The sequence below is a fragment of the Oncorhynchus tshawytscha genome, linkage group LG02 (assembly GCF_018296145.1).
Source record: "Oncorhynchus tshawytscha isolate Ot180627B linkage group LG02, Otsh_v2.0, whole genome shotgun sequence".
Classification (NCBI taxonomy): domain Eukaryota; kingdom Metazoa; phylum Chordata; class Actinopteri; order Salmoniformes; family Salmonidae; genus Oncorhynchus; species Oncorhynchus tshawytscha.
Genome location: NC_056430.1, coordinates 74,765,616 through 74,781,926, shown reverse-complemented (window position 1 = coordinate 74,781,926; position 16,311 = coordinate 74,765,616). Strand labels below are relative to the sequence as shown.

The 16,311-nt window shown below is 44.7% G+C and overlaps 2 protein-coding genes across 3 annotated transcripts; both read left to right on the top strand.

The window, feature by feature from the left end:
• The first annotated feature begins 2,784 nt into the window (after positions 1–2,784).
• LOC112239321 (GTPase IMAP family member 4-like) lies at positions 2,785–4,968 on the top strand. 2 transcript variants are annotated; one of them, XM_024407800.2, is made up of 3 exons: positions 2,785–3,099; positions 3,369–3,869; positions 3,944–4,968. In XM_024407800.2, exon 3 carries the CDS (start codon positions 3,953–3,955, stop codon positions 4,838–4,840), a length of 888 nt encoding a protein of 295 aa, XP_024263568.2. In that variant the 5' UTR covers positions 2,785–3,099; positions 3,369–3,869; positions 3,944–3,952; the 3' UTR covers positions 4,841–4,968. The 2 variants fall into 2 exon arrangements, with proteins under 2 accessions (XP_024263568.2, XP_024263567.2); XM_024407799.2 differs by having other exon boundaries at positions 2,788–3,099; positions 3,369–3,553.
• Positions 4,969–5,756: 788 nt separating this feature from the next.
• Positions 5,757–15,692, top strand: dnaja3b (DnaJ heat shock protein family (Hsp40) member A3b). The gene is given in 12 exon segments (XM_042304676.1): positions 5,757–6,000; positions 6,472–6,611; positions 6,832–6,915; positions 7,167–7,456; positions 8,899–8,934; positions 9,277–9,307; positions 10,068–10,215; positions 10,342–10,406; positions 10,748–10,876; positions 12,477–12,592; positions 12,983–13,080; positions 14,047–15,692. Coding segments are annotated over 12 exon segments (1,362 nt in total). The 5' UTR covers positions 5,757–5,798; the 3' UTR covers positions 14,070–15,692.
• The last annotated feature ends 619 nt before the right edge of the window (positions 15,693–16,311 follow it).

Here is a 16,311-nt window from a genome sequence, read left to right as displayed (position 1 = left end):
TGGTGGGGATAAAGAGTTAGAGTTAAACACAGCCAAACATTATGCTGGTTGTAGCATTAAAGACACAACATGGTGAGGATAGAGTTAAACACAGCCAAACATTATGCTGGTTGTAGCATTAAAGACACAACATGGTGAGGATAGAGTTAAACACAGCCAAACATTCTGCTGGTTGTAGCATTAAAGACACAACATGGTGAGGATAGAGTTAAACACAGCCAAACATTCTGCTGGTTGTAGCATTAAAGACACAACATGGTGAGGATAGAGTTAAACACAGCCAAACATTATGCTGGTTGTAGCATTAAAGACACAACATGGTGAGGATAGAGTTAAAGAGTTGCTCAATCTGTGCCTGTTGTTCAGTGTGATATTTACAGTAGTCCGTGGCCAATGTCAGACGTCTCCTGACAAATGCATTCCACCAAGACAGGCCCAGCTGGGATGCTATTTAGCAGGTTGCCTTGGAGATGGAGGGGAATGGCAGAGGGAGAGAGAGAGAGGGAAAGGGAGGGAAGCGAGGGAGAAAAAAGAAAGAAAGGAAGTTTAACTTTCTTTCATCTCTTGTCACGTCACAAGTGACATCTACTCAACAACCTCTCTCTTTCACTGACATGATAGTGACATATATTCCTCTGAAATCCCTTTCACAGTCCTACTTGCTACTTCTCATGCCAATGCGCAGCACTTTACTGGTGGTGTTAGTGAATAGGAGAAGACAGCCCAAGCTGATTGTTCAAAACAACACGGTGTAAAAAGATCTGTATGCAATGCACACCCAACAAACTGCTCTTTTCAGGAGACAGCCCAACCCAAACCTAGCACCTTTCAGGCCTTATCAATATCATGTCCATATCAAACTTGACTGGTCCGTCTGCTCAGTAGTGGTCCATCTTACAACTACACAAAACACAGTCTGACCTGATCTTGACCTCTCACTGCAGATGGGCCAATTTAATTCTCCCCCTATTATCTGTGGTGAATGCTATCCAGGATCCTTGAGACATCCCTACCCTAAACCTTAACCCTAACCATTTAAATATCAATTTTTTGTTTTACCTTTATTTAACTAGGCAAGTCAGTTAAGAACAAATTCTTATTTTCAATGATGGCCTAGGAACAGTGGGTTAACTGCCTGTTCAGGGGTAGAACGACAGATTCGTACCTTGTCAGCTCAGGGGTTTGAACTTGCAACCTTCCAGTTACTAGTCCAACACTCTAACCACTAGGCTACCCTGCTGCCCCTTTAATGCTGGGGTACGGCCATCCCAAGGATTGCAGATATCACAGACCTATAATCTATCTGTGTCTTCTTTTGTTGACCTTTGACGCCTCACCCCTTCACTGGCCTTATGTCCATTCCGTGCAGTCAAATCCATGGTGAGATTAGATTGGATTAAATGTGATGGTTGCCATGGTGACGGGCCCCCATCTTGAGTTTTGATGTGAGGCTGCTTCACGTCAAGGTTGTCTGTTATTGGCAGGATCATTTTACAGGTTGTGGGAAAACGTCTGCAGCTTTGCACATGGATCTGCTGTATTTTAGGTCATTGTCAATATCATTGGTTTTGACTGGGATGGATTATTTATGGCAAAGTATCGCCATCTAGTGTTTGGAATGGGAGGTGACAGTGAGTTGAAAACAAGGAAGAGCATTCAGTACATTTAGAACAGTGGTGACTGCAGTGGTGCAACAGGCTGCTGCTGCACTCTGTTATTATCTATCATAGTCACTTTAATAACTCTACCTACATGTACATATTACCTCAATTATCTCAACACCAGTGCCCCCGCACATTGACTCTGTACCGGTACCCCCTGTATAGAGCCCAGCTATTGTTATTTACTGCTGCTCTTTAATTATTTGTTATTCTTATCTCTTACTTTTTTTAGGTATTTTCTTAAAACTGCATTGTTGGTTAAGGGCTCTGTTGTACCTGTTGTAAATGACTCAAATAAAAATAAAAGTCACCAGTAAAATACTACTTGAGTAAAAGTCTAAAAGTATTTCGTTTTAAATATGTTGCTAAAATATACTTAAGTATCAAAACTTAAAGTATAAATCATTTCAAATTCCTTAAACCAGACGGTACAATTTTATTTGTATTTTTTTTAAATTTACGGATAGCCAGGGGCACACTCCAACACAGACATCATTTACAAACAAACCATTTGTGTTTAGTGAACCCACCAGATCAGAGGCAGTAGGGATGACCAGGCATATTTTCTTGATAAGTGCATGAATCGGACCATTTTCCTGTGCTGTTAAGCATTCAACGAGTACTTTTGGCTGTCAGGGAAAATGTATGGAGTAAAAAGTACACTCTTTGTAGTGAAGTAAAAGTAAAAAGTAAAATATAAATAGTAAAGTAAAGATACCCCCCCCCCAAAAAACTTAAGTAGTACTTTAAAGTATTTTTACATCAATAATTTACACCTCTGGATAGCTGGTGGGAGGAGCTATAGGAGGACACTCTCATTGTAATGGCCGGGAAGGTAAAAAAAGGGAACTTGGTCAGACATGTGGTTTCCATATGCTTGATCTGTTCTATACAGTTCTATTTATTCCAGACATTACATGAGCCTGTCCTCCTATAGCTCCTCCCACCAGCCTGGACTAGAGCCACCATGCCCAGAAAGGACTCTTTGGTTTAGATACTACAGTAAGACCATTTTTTAACTGATCCGCTTGTTACCATAACCAGCGTCCTCTTAAAGCACAATATCCAAACAGCATTAAGCTTCATGTCCAACACCTTTGGTTTCATTGAACGTATCAGATTGCATATCTTTCTCACCAAACAGCTATAGTCAACCTGTTTGCTTTTATCACATCTGAAAATATTTTACCTAAAGGTTTACTCATTTATGCCTTTGGCTGTTTATTGCCCCAAGTCATTCATTGGCCAGATTTATTCAAAACATTCATGTTTGATATTACTGCTATTCATGTTTTATATCACTGCCATTGTACAAAGTACAGATTCCTAGGCGAGACGTCAAAAACCTGTCAGTACTTGAGAACTGCTGGTAAAAGGTAGTTGAAGGGGCATTTGAAGTGAATGTGGTTTTGTTGATTCAATATGAAAAACCCATCTGGTGAGTTTAGTTCTGTTTATTATTTTGCTCTAAATATAAAGATATAAGATACACACGGTTACTAGCCTAGTCAAAACGGCATGCTCTTGCCTCGGCTCAGACTTATGTTGACAATGTATCGTACACTAGCTGACACCCATTATAATGTGTGCTTTATGTTTTTAATGTGTAAAAGTCAAGTCTAAACAGTGTTCAGATTACCTCTGGCAGACAACTTGTATAATATTCCATCCTTAATAGCACTAAATCCTTCCCTCTTTTGTGTCCAGAACGCACATTGGTTGTCATCGGCAACCCTGGAGCTATATCATGGGCTGCCCTGGAAGGAGGCGAAGAGAAGCCCCTGGGGACCACCAGACTCTGGGTTACTACAGGCACCATCTCAGGACGCCCCCTCTCTGTGGTAAACATGCCTGGTGCAGTAACCACCACCCAGAGCCAGGGGGCGCTACAGGTGAGTGTGGCGTGGCATAGTCTGCTGTGCTTGTGTCTGCCTTGTGTCTGCCTTGACACACGTCCCAAGGATCCCAGATAGCAAGGACCCATGTTTTTGTGTCTGCTGTTTGTCTGTTTTGGATTTCTCTGTTGTTGTTTCTTGTTCTTATTTATGTTTTTCTCTGTAGAGTGTGTTGAGACTGGGTGAATCTCAATTGTACATCCTTGATTCCACCTGTCACATCCCCTTGCCTCATTCTGAAAATACATTGGAGGAACACCAGATCTTCTGCTCCAATCTGCTTTGAGAAGGAGACAAGGAGGGAGGACGTGAGGTATAAAGGAAATATAATTGAGATTTACCCACTGTGAAAGGCACTTCAAATAAATTGTGACAACTTATCTACAGGACTGGGCTATGGAGTGTCTGTCCTTGTCTGAGTGTTCCAAGGGGATCCACTCTTTCCTCCTGGTGGCGCCGTTGGGTCGTCTCACAGAGCAGGAGAGAAGAGGGGCTCAATGCATCCGAAGGATGTTCGGAGAGAAGGCCCATGGCTTCACTCAGGTCCTCTTTACCTACGAGCTGGAGCAGAAGGATAGTCTTGAGGATCTACTGAAGGAGAGAGAGGCCCAGAGGCTGGTTGAGGAGTGCGGGGGACGTTTTCACGTCTGCCCAAAGAGCATTGGTGAAGAGTTGGAAGTCACAGGGTTACTGGGAAAGGTCGACTCCATTTTGGATCAGGGCACAGACCGCTGCTACACCGTGGAGATGCACCAAGAAGCTCAACCGCTATTGGTGGAGTTTAGGGAGCAGCTTAAGGGCCTATTGGATGGCTTTATCAGACTTAAGGAAAGGATCAATGAAAGGGAGAGAATGCAAGTTAATGTGGATAATTTGGAACACAGGATCTTCAGAGAGAAGCTAGCGAGGCTTCAAGATGAGCTCTTGTTGAAGCAGATGGAAAAAGAAAGAGACAGTGGCATGGAGGTCGAGGCGCTGAGCTTTATATATGAGTTGGACAGGTTAGTTGACAAGCTTGCCCTAAAAAGAGTGAGAGCAGTCGAGGAGGACCATAAGAGCAGAGAGGACGTGCAGAGATTTAGGGAGGAGTTGGGGAGGATGGTGGATGAAATGGTTACCAATCAGAAACACAAGCATAGACAGATGTGTCGGGAGAAGGGAGAAGAAGAGTGGGAGCATCAGAACTTCAGGGAACAGCTAGAAAGACTGAAAAACAACATGAAAAAGACAGAGAAGAGAGGGAACAGGAAAGAGAAAGGAGGAGTTTGTGAAGGGGACAGGTAAGAGAAGGGAGGGAAGGAGTTTGTGAAGGGGGCAGGAAAGGGGGATGAAGGAGAGAGAGATTCCAGAGGGAAGCACGGAGGGAGGGTTTGACATGGGTCAACAGTTTAAAGGAATGATGCAGGAGTTGGGGAATATGGGGAATATGGGGAATATGGGGAATATGGGGAATATGGGGAATATGGGGAATATGGGGAATATGGGGAATATGGGGAATATGGGGAATATCAGGAAAAAGAGGAGAGGAGCTTGGAGGAAAGGAGCATGTGATTAAAAGGGTGCTGGAAATGATCTATAGATTCTAGCTATGGGCTACATTAATTTAATACATTATTTTTATGGATGACATTCTATGATGCATTTTAAACAAATCAATGAATGTTAATGATATTGTGTGTCAGGTTGTTGCATGATTAACTGTTCAATATTTGTTACTAATTCATCATAGGACTAGAGAATAAACAAATAACTTTACCACGTATCATTCATGCATTAATCATATGCTTACCATGCTGAACTTGAATTCAATAAAGATTCATCCAAATAATAACAAAACAATACTGCACATCCATAATAACTTAGAAAGATGTAAATAATCATAGAAATAAAACAGTGTATCTACTCTCAGTGCTTGCCTTGCCTCTCTGACCTGTACATTTATATATGTATATATTTTTTTTAATATAAATTCTTATTTACAATGACGGCCTACACGGCTGGAAGTGATGCAGCCTTGATCAAACCAGGTACTGCAGTGACGCCTCTTGCACTGAGATGCGGTGTCCATATATATTGTAGCGATGAGACAAGATAGTAGCTACTAACAATTGGATACCACGAAATTGGGGAGAAAAAAGGGGTCAAATGTTTAAAAAAAAAAAAAATATATATATATATATATATATATCTCCTATATCCCGCACATGCGCAGTGCACCGCCGGCCTCTGTAGCAATGCAAAGATGGCGTCCTCCCTGGCTATCTGCAATGCACGTTTACTCTCTGTAGGACTGTCTTCTGGCCACCGTCGAGCTTGGTCGCTGCTTGCCTCGGCTAGACATGGAGAAACCTGTGCCACGGCGATCTTGGGGATACAACGGTGCAGGATAGGGGGCGACTTTGGCTGTTTGAGACCTGAAAATGCAGTGACATTGAGACTCACAGGTGAGAGAGGAAGGACTGTGGAGTTGGTGTCAGTGAACCTAGGTAGTAGTTTGTTGCTATAGAAAGATATTTGTTTTGTCAATCATTCTGTAAATGTCGTTTTTGTGTTTTCATATCGCGATCAGACATTCGACACTTGGTTTGGTACAGCTGCAACAACATTGTGCAGTAGCTGGACGTGCATGATGTAACGTTAACTGTCCTCAGTCAATGGTCAAGCACAATATGTACATGACACAATCTACAGTGTCTGCACTGGTAGTTAACTACTAACTAGCTAGTCCGTATAGCTAGCTAGCTAGCTAGCTAGCTAGTACAGTACACTTCGAAATGCATTATTCTCATTATTTGTCGAGCTAGTTAGCTATGTCTAACACAGACATGCCAAACACCATTACCCAGAATGCTCTGCTTCAATACAAGGACAGAAGTTATGGCTCTTTGACGCAGCTCATATCTCCTTCTCCACAGGACTGAGGTCCCCCCATGTTGTCAGCAGTAGTCACTCCTTCCACACCAGCTGCTCCTCAGCTAACAAACAGGACTTGTATGATGTTCTGGGGGTGCCTCGCACAGCCACTCAGAAAGAGATCAAGAAAGCCTACTATCAGGTGAGAGGGTTGTCTATTAGGAGAGCTTGCACCTGTAGCTCTGTTGCTGTGCGGGTTGTTGTTGCAGAAATATAGGCCTAGACTGTTGTCATTATGGAGTTCTAGAATGTTCATGAACATTGATTCAAACTTCATTTGTAAACATTGAAATAGTACATGGCCTTGTCCAGTGAAATCAGCTGGGTAGGCTATATAATACCATTGGTCTATCCTATTCCAGATGGCTAAGAAGTACCACCCAGACACCAACCAGGATGACCCTCAGGCCAAGGAGAAGTTTGCCAAGCTGGCAGAAGCCTACGAGGTAGGCATTCAATTGGTCCCTGGCCTAATTCTACAAATTCAAGTCCTGCATGTTTTCGACTGGCCAATAATTACATTTCCAATATATCAAAATGCTCTGCCAAGCCAGGCATAGGATCTGATGAGGAGCTGACCCTAGATCTGTACCTATTTGAGCAACTTCTAGTCTCTTCTATATTATCTGTAGATTGACAGTGACATACAACCCCTTAGCAATGACTGGGATATTGTTCCTGATGCTGTTCCCCCAAGGTGCTGAGTGACGAGGTCAAGAGGAAGCAGTATGACACATACGGGGCGGCAGGCTTCGACCCCAGCCAGGCGGGAGGGGGGGCTGGGGGACAGCAGTACTGGAGGGCCGGGGGGGCCAGCGTCGACCCAGAGGAAATGTTCAGGAAGATCTTCGGGGAGTTCACAGGAGCGCAGGGTTTCGGAGACTTCAACAGCATGTTTGAACAGAGGCCAGAGGTGTGGTTATAACAGATTAATAACCCGGTTATAACAAGTTTCATGATTCGGTATAGAAATAGAATTGGTAGAATGTACTAACAGCAACGTTCCATGATTTCATATGAATGTTTAGAGTCTCTGCTCAGTTATTCATATTCAGCCATATGGTTTAATGAATGTTTAGAGTCTCTGCTCAGTTATTCATATTCAGCCATATGGTTTAATGAATGTTTAGAGTCTCTGCTCAGTTGTTCATATTCAGCCATATGGTTTAATGAATGTTTAGAGTCTCTGCTCAGTTATTCATATTCAGCCATATGGTTTAATGAATGTTTAGAGTCTCTGCTCAGTTGTTCATATTCAGCCATATGGTTTAATGAATGTTTAGAGCCTCTGCTCAGTTATTCATATTCAGCCATATGGTTTAATGAATGTTTAGAGCCTCTGCTCAGTTATTCATATTCAGCCATATGGTTTAATGAATGTTTAGAGTCTCTGCTCAGTTATTCATATTCAGCCATATGGTTTAATGAATGTTTAGAGTCTCTGCTCAGTTATTCATATTCAGCCATATGGTTTAATCTGTAACTCTTTCTCCCTCGCTCTCACACCTTATTACCTTCCTCCATTTCTCCCACTATACCTCCATCTCTTTACCCTTTTCTCTCTCTCCCCTTTCCTGTCTCTCTGTTCCGTCCCTCTCTCTCCCCTTTCCTGTCTCTCTGTTCCCTCCCTCTCTCTCCCCTTTCCTGTCTCTCTGTTCCGTCACCTCTCTCTCCCCTTTCCTGTCTCTCTGTTCCGTCACCTCTCTCTCCCCTTTCCTGTCTCTCTGTTCCGTCCCCCTCTCTCCCCTTTCCAGTTTCTGTTGGAGCTCTCTCTCCCTTTCCTGTCTCTCTGTTCCTCTCCCCTTTCCTCTCTCTCTCCCCTTTCCTGTCTCTCTGTTCCGTCACCTCTCTCTCCCCTTTCCTGTCTCTCTGTTCAGTGAACCTCCCCTTTCCTGTCTCTCTGTTCCGTCACCTCTCTCTCCCCTTTCCTGTCTCTCTGTTCCGTCACCTCTCTCTCCCCTTTCCTGTCTCTGTTCCGTCACCTCTCTCTCCCTTTCCTGTCTCTGTTCCGTCACCTCTCTCCCCTTTCCTGTCTCTCTGTTCCGTCACCTCTCTCTCCCCTTTCCTGTCTCTCTGTTCCGTCACCTCTCTCTGGTCTCTGTTCCGTCACCTCTCTCTCCCCTTTCCTGTCTCTCTGTTCCGTCACCTCTCTCTCCCCTTTCCTGTCTCTCTGTTCCGTCACCTCTCTCTCCCCTTTCCTGTCTCTCTGGTGACCTCTCTCTCCCCTTTCCTGTCTCTCTGTTGTCACCTACTCTCCCTTTCCTGTCTCTCTGTTCCGGCACCTCTCTCTCCCCTTTCCTGTCTCTCTGTTGTCACCTCTCTCTCCCCTTTCCTGTCTCTCTGTTCCGGCACCGGCAGTTTGTGTGGAGCTGACGTGTCACCCACCTAAGGGACTGTCACTACTGTGACAGTGAACCGGTGCGTGTCAGAGATGTTCGGTGTAGCGAGCCAGGAACCAAGGTCCAGCACTGTCACTACTTTCCACTGGTCACCCTCTGAGTGGTGTCCCACTCACTACTGTAACGGCACCGGCATGGTGAGTGGTGTCACCTACTGTCACTACTGTAACGGCACCCTGGTGTCAACCTGTCACTGTCACTACTGTAAAGGCACAGGCATGGTGAGTGGTGTCACCTACTGTCACTACTGTAAAGGCACCCATGGTGAGTGGTACTGTCACTACTGTAAAGGCACCGGCATGGTGGAGTCAACCTGGTGTCAAGGCACCGGCATGGTGAGTGGTGTCACTACTGTAACCGGCACCGTGTCATGGTGAGTGGTGTCAACCTACTGTCACTACTGTAAAGGCACTGTCACTACTGTAAAGGCACCGGCATGGTGAGTGGTGTCAACCTACTGTCACTACTGTAAAGGCACCGGCATGGTGAGTGGTGTCAACCTACTGTCACTACTGTAAAGGCACCGGCATGGTGAGTGGTGTCAACCTACTGTCACTACTGTAAAGGCACCGGCATGGTGAGTGGTGTCAACCTACTGTCACTACTGTAAAGGCACCGGCATGGTGAGTGGTGTCAACCTACTGTCACTACTGTAAAGGCACCGGCATGGTGAGTGGTGTCAACCTACTGTCACTACTGTAAAGGCACCGGCATGGTGAGTGGTGTCAACCTACTGTCACTACTGTAAAGGCACCGGCATGGTGAGTGGTGTCAACCTACTGTCACTACTGTAAAGGCACCGGCATGGTGAGTGGTGTCAACCTACTGTCACTACTGTAAAGGCACCGGCATGGTGAGTGGTGTCAACCTACTGTCGCCGTCAGGGACCAGGGCCTGTATTCAATGATTTATTATGATTTAAAAGGCGAAACTGATCCTAGATCAGAACTGCTACTTTGAGTACAGGCCCTGATGTTTTACATGGTTGTCTCCACCATGACCGTATCCCTTTTATAAAACATCTCAGGGAGGCAGTAGCCATTCTAAATTCACTATCTACTCCATTTACTTCAGGGCTTAACACTTTTGATCCGCACTCCCATAACGTAAGGCACCTTTTATTATCATTATAGTGTAGTAATAGCCATGTTAAAAATGTCTGATCATCTTAATGTTGGTCTCTGTGCTGCCCCCTGTAGGAGTCTATAAACACCGGTCCCTTCATGATGCGCTCAACGTGTCGACGCTGTGGTGGGCGGGGCTCCATCGTGACCACGCCCTGCGTGATGTGTCGTGGCTCTGGGCAGACCAAACAGAGACAGACCGTCACCGTGCCTGTACCCGCAGGTGAGAGAGAGAGACACTGACTGACTGTGTGTGTCTCTGGTTGGGCCAGGATACGAGGAGACAATTGTTCAATGATGTGATGAAAATGCAGATTGACTTCAGACATGGACTGATGTTGTCTTGCAGGAGTAGACAATGGACAGACTGTACGAATGCCAGTGGGGAAGAAGGAAATCCACATCACTTTTAGAGTAAGTGTGGACAGCATTTAGCTAGTTGTTTTTACCCTCCCCTTCACTGAGCTCCCAGACATCAGTTATACGACAGTATGCTTTTGCTTTCTCTTTGGGAGTTTGGGTGCGTAGATATCTGAAGTATTATTCATGTCAAGCATTGTTTGATTGATTGTGGTTCTGATGATCCAGCTTTGCTTTGCCTGACCCACCTGAAGCCTTACTAATATTCTGGAGACCTATCCAATATAAAAAACATTGGGGAAACAATTGTATTTTTCTAATTTGTGAGACACTTATTATGACACTGTTATATTTGTGATGGTTCTGATGGTCCGGTATCTCCTTCTTCTCTCCAGGTCCAGAGGAGTCCAGTGTTCAGACGTGATGGGATCAACATCCACTCTGATGTCCACATCTCTGTAGCCCAGGCTATTCTGGGGGGCTCTGCTAGAGCACAGGGACTCTACAACACCATAGATATACAGGTGAGAGAAAGAGTTAGATCTCTGTAGGCCAGGCTATTCTGGGGGCTCTGCTAGAGCACAGGGACTCTACAACACCATAGATATACAGGTGGGAGAAAGAGTTAGATCTCTGTAGGCCAGGCTATTCTGGGGAGCTCTGCCTGGGCACAGGGACTCTACAACACCATAGATATACAGGTGGGAGAAAGAGTTAGATCTCTGTAGGCCAGGCTATACTGGGGAGCTCTGCTAGAGCACAGGGACTCTACAACACCATAGATATACAGGTGAGAGAAAGTTAGATCTCTGTAGGCCAGGCTAGACAGGGAGCTCACGGGCACAGGGACTTACACACACCAGTTTTGTATAAAGCAGGCATCAAGGCATTACTTTTCTGTTGGATTAAATGTTAGACTGGGTAAAAAGGAGTGACCTAAGGGACTTTGAGTGTGGTATGATCGGCGGTGCCAGGCGCACCGGATCCAGTATCTCAGAAACGTCCGCCCTCCTGGGCTTTTCACGCACAACGGTGCGACAAACAAAAAACATCCAGTTAGCGGCAGTCTAGTGGGCTGAAACAGCTCGTTGATGAGCGAGGTCGAAAGGAGAATAGCAAGAATTGTGCACGCTACCAGGCGTGCCACAAACATACAAATAACGGCGCAGAACGACATCTTGGAACACACAAATCGTCGATCCTTGTCACTGATAGGCTATTACAGCAGACGACCACACCGGGTTCCACTCTTATCAACTAAAAAGAAGGAAAAGCAGCTCCTGTGGGCATGTGAACACTGGACACTTGAGGAGTGGAAAAACATCACCTGGAACATGACAGCGAGTTCAGTTTAGTTGAGTGGCCTGGACAGTCCCCAGACCTCAACCCTACAGAGCATCTTTGAGTTGAGTTGGAACGAGATGTTTGCAGCATGAATGTGCCACCAGTCCAATCTGCAGTAACTGCATAATGCCATCGCGTCAGCATGGACCAACATCCCTGTGGAATGTTTCTGACACATTGTAGAATACCCCGAAGAATTCAGGCTGTTCTGGAGGCAAAAGAGGGGTCTGACCCGGTACGAGGTGAGTGTATACAGGTGCGAGGGAGGGAAAAGAGGGGTCTGACCCGGTACGAGGTGAGTGTATACAGGTGCGAGGGAGGGAAAAGGGGGCAGGAGGGATGGAAGGAGAGAGAAATAAGTTGTTTTCTGCCCGGTCACAGGGACTATACAACATTATAGGCATCCATGTGAGGGAGGGGAAAAGGAACTGACTGTTGAGTTTATCTACATGAAGTATTTCAATGTTTGGGTGTCATTTTGTTCAGGATGTATTTCATTACCACGTCTTTCAATCTGACAACCATCTGGATATATGACATTAGATACATGTTATACTGACCTAGTCAATCTGACAACCATCTGGATATATAACATTAGATACATGTTATACTGACCTAGTCAATCTGACAACCATCTGGATATATGACATTAGATACACGTTATACTGACCCTAGTCTTGCTTGTCCAAGCTGAAGGGTCTACTTGGCTTGTGTCGCTAGACACACTGGCAGATGTGAAAAGAGACTGGATTGACCGAACCACTGCCCTCTGTTTTGTAGATCCCTCCAGGTTGCCAGGCCGACCAGAAGATCCGTCTTCAGGGAAAGGGGATCCAGAGGATGAACAGCTATAGTTATGGAGATCACTACGTTCACATCAAGATCAGAGTACCTAAGTAAGAGAGAAAGAACACACACAGACATGTGCTGGGGACACACACTCCCAGAAACACACACAAATCAAATCTAGTTTTATTGGTCACATACACAGATTTACAGATGTTATCGAAAGAGAAGCAAAATGCTTGTGTTTCTAGCTCCAACGGTGCAGTAATACCTAACAATACAATATGAAACACATAATACACACATAATCCCATAGGAACTAGAAACAGTGTGACGTGTCTGTCGGCGCCATCTGGTGGAGAGTCTGACGTTGACACAGACCCATTCACATTACTCTGCCTGTTGTCTATCTAGCATGGTTTTGTGTGACTGCTGCTTTCCCCTTTTCACGGTTAGAATAGCGTGTTATTAACCCTCCCTCTGGTCTTCTACCACTGTAGGAAGTTAACCCGTCGACAGCGCTCCCTGCTGCTGAGTTATGCAGAGGAGGAGACTGACGTGGAGGGGACTGTCAACGGAGTCACTGCTGCTACCACAGGTAGGTTGTTTATACCTGGGAATTATACTATATAGTTCCACATCACCTTGTCTTCTCCTGCCACTGCTAGCCTGTTCCCTATCAACACACACACATTTTAAATGCTTTACTTAATCTACAAATCACATTACAGCCAATAAGGATTCAAACATTTCAAACTCACGCCAAGCACACACGTGTTAAAACATGCAAACATGGGTCGTATTTGGGCTGATGCATGTAGTACCTGTTTTTGTCCAGGTGGGGGCAGGAGTGGTCAGAGCTCTGAGTCTGGGGCAGGACAGGGCAGAACAGAGGGGCAGGAGAAGAAGAAGAAAGAAGAAGAAGAGGAGGGCGGCATCCTTTCCAAAATAAAGAAAATGTTTAGCTGACAGCCACACCTCAGGTAGGACCCCCCAACACCCTAAACACTAGCTGTGTGATAGTCTGACTAGACCATGAATACTATACCTTCAGAATACACACACACTAACATATACATTTCTCCAACCTGCGGTGTGGCTGTCCCATAGTAGAGTGGTTCCCATAGTAGAGTGGTTCCCATAGTAGAGTGGTTCCCATAGTAGAGTGGTTCCCAACCTGCGGTGTGGCTGTCCTATAGTACAGTGGTTCCCAAACTGTGGGGTTGGCACTCTCTAGGGGTCGTCAGGGAGGCTGCGGGTATACATCACATTAATATACATTAGACATGGCAATATTAATAGAATTGCAAGACAATTAGCTTTAAATCTGCAAAATGTCAGAATACACACACACTCTAACAGATCACTCCTCCAACCTGCAGTGTGGCTGTCCTATAGTAGATAGTATATAGGTCTAGATATACCTGCTGCTCATTCCTCTGCTTATGCCTGTTCTATAGAACCAGCCTCACACCTGTAGATGTCTCCCACCAACCCTGACTAATATAGTCACTTTTGGAAGCATTTGTCTTACCTCTTGTTCCCCCCCATTTCCTCTTCCCAGGTAAGAGATCAACAGGACAATAATGGGAGAAGGTAAGCGACTGGCACTCCGTCCCGCTCACTACCCTCCCTCACCTACCGCCTGGATAGAGGGAGAGAAAGAGGGAGAGAAATTGAGGGGTTTGGATTTGTTGTAAGATCATCCATTTAGACACGGAACGGGCCACCAAGAAAGCCAAGCCCTGCCACACACTGTTCAGTCCTAAATGACACGGAACGGGCCACCAAGAAAGCCAAGCCCTGCCACACACTGTTCAGTCCTAAATGACACGGAACGGGCCACCAAGAAAGCCAAGCCCTGCCACACACTGTTCAGTCCCAAATGACACAGGTGTTGGATTGAGGAACTAAAAACTTGTTTTACCTGGAGGGGATTCAAAATGGACGTCAGCAAGGAGTACAGGAGAAGATTTGCAAAGAGAAGCGAAAACAATAATTTGAGAGGGCTTTTCACAATGAGTGTGTTTCAGATACACAAATTCTGCACAGATGATCAGGACCTGTATACAGAGTAGGAGTGCTGATCTAGGATCAGTTGTCCATTCATTTTTATCAGAGGCAAAACTGATCCCAGATCAGCATTCCTACTATGAGACGGGCCCTGATCTTACAATGGCTGGTCTGGAGAAGTGTCTCAGGAACCACGTCCATAAGAGAGTGTTTGTATAATCTGTGCAGAATGTGTCTAGAACTCACCCATTGGCATCATGTTGTGGTCTGATAAAGGCTGATGCATTTCGTTGTATTGTCATTGTGGTGTTGTATGTGTAAGGGACAACACAGCTGTGCAAGACTTTGTTAATAAAATATTGAAGCTGAAATACAACTTCATCATACATAAAAATGCTTAATTGTGGTAAACATAGTTGTATCAGTGCATCTCTAAACCCTTCTGGAGTACAGTATAGGTGAACCATGTTTATTTGGCAGCAATTGGAAAACATAGTAGTAGATATACTATATCTACTACAACAATAACGCCACATCAATCTATATGCACAAAAATAACAATGTTGGTTTCTCCATGTGATCTGTCACACTCTTTTCCCTCATCATTCCCTTTTCTGTTGTTTTCCCCTCACATTGTTTACCAGTCTGCCTCGCTGTTCTCTGAACCTTAATCTTCTCTCGATCTCCTTCCATTCAAATCCAATTTGATTTGTCGCATACTTCATAAACAGGTGTAGACACAGTGAAATGCTTACAGGTCCACCCCAACAGCGTAAAGGATAAAACATCCTAGAAAAATAGTAACACAAGGAATAAATACACAATGAGTAATATATATATCACACACACATGTGTTGCGGTGTCAGTGTGAGGGTAGAGTCAAAAGAGTTAGTGCAAAAAGGGTGCGTGCATATAGTCTTAACTATTTAGCAGTCTTCTGGTTTGGGGGTAGAAGCTAATCAGGGTCCAGTTGGTTCCAGACAGCCAGTGCATTGCAATATACTGTGCATGTTTTTGTTTTCTTCATGTCTTTTTTCATTATTTGATCTTAGCGAATCACACTACAGCGGAGCAGGGCTCCAAATCAATACATTCTCTAACTCAGCTTCTCATCTCCTCTCCCCTCTCATTTTCTTAAATAAATTGTGTATCCAATGTAGAACCTGGTCGAACATCACATTAAATTTGATAATCATCGACGTTGTCAGCGTCGTCCTCCACTGCATCACGGTGCCGAGGGGCCCCCCAGGTTCATCACGCTGACTGATCTCAGTCTGCTCCCAACTCACTGACAAAAGGTAGAAGCAAAATTGAGTGCAATGTAGCCTACTGTGATGATTAATCTCCTTTGTTAGTTTATGTAATAGCATCTTTGCAGTTTATAGAGGATTAGTGTTACAGATGAATGAGCAATTCTGTGTGTACAGTAATTCAGTCATGATTGGCCATATGTACACCGAAGTAGTCAGCTGTGGACAAGATACACTTGTAATATGACATGTGTTCTTACTGTAAGGGGGATCCAATACGATACTGCGCCTCCTTTGGTTTGTCCTGTTAGTAGGATGACCTACTGCTCCCAGAGCTAGTGGGACCATCAAGAGGAAACATGAATGTGAAGTCAAATACTTTACTAACTGTACTTTTGACACCCAAATTGGTGTGACAGAACTGGTGCAAAAATAGGTTAAGAAAAGTTACTTTATGGATCCTAGGAAATGTCTGTAGTAGGCCTATGCACTAGTATCTATTTATCACGGTTGAGCCTATTTACTACACAAGGAATAAATACACAATGAGTAACGATAAAGTGCAT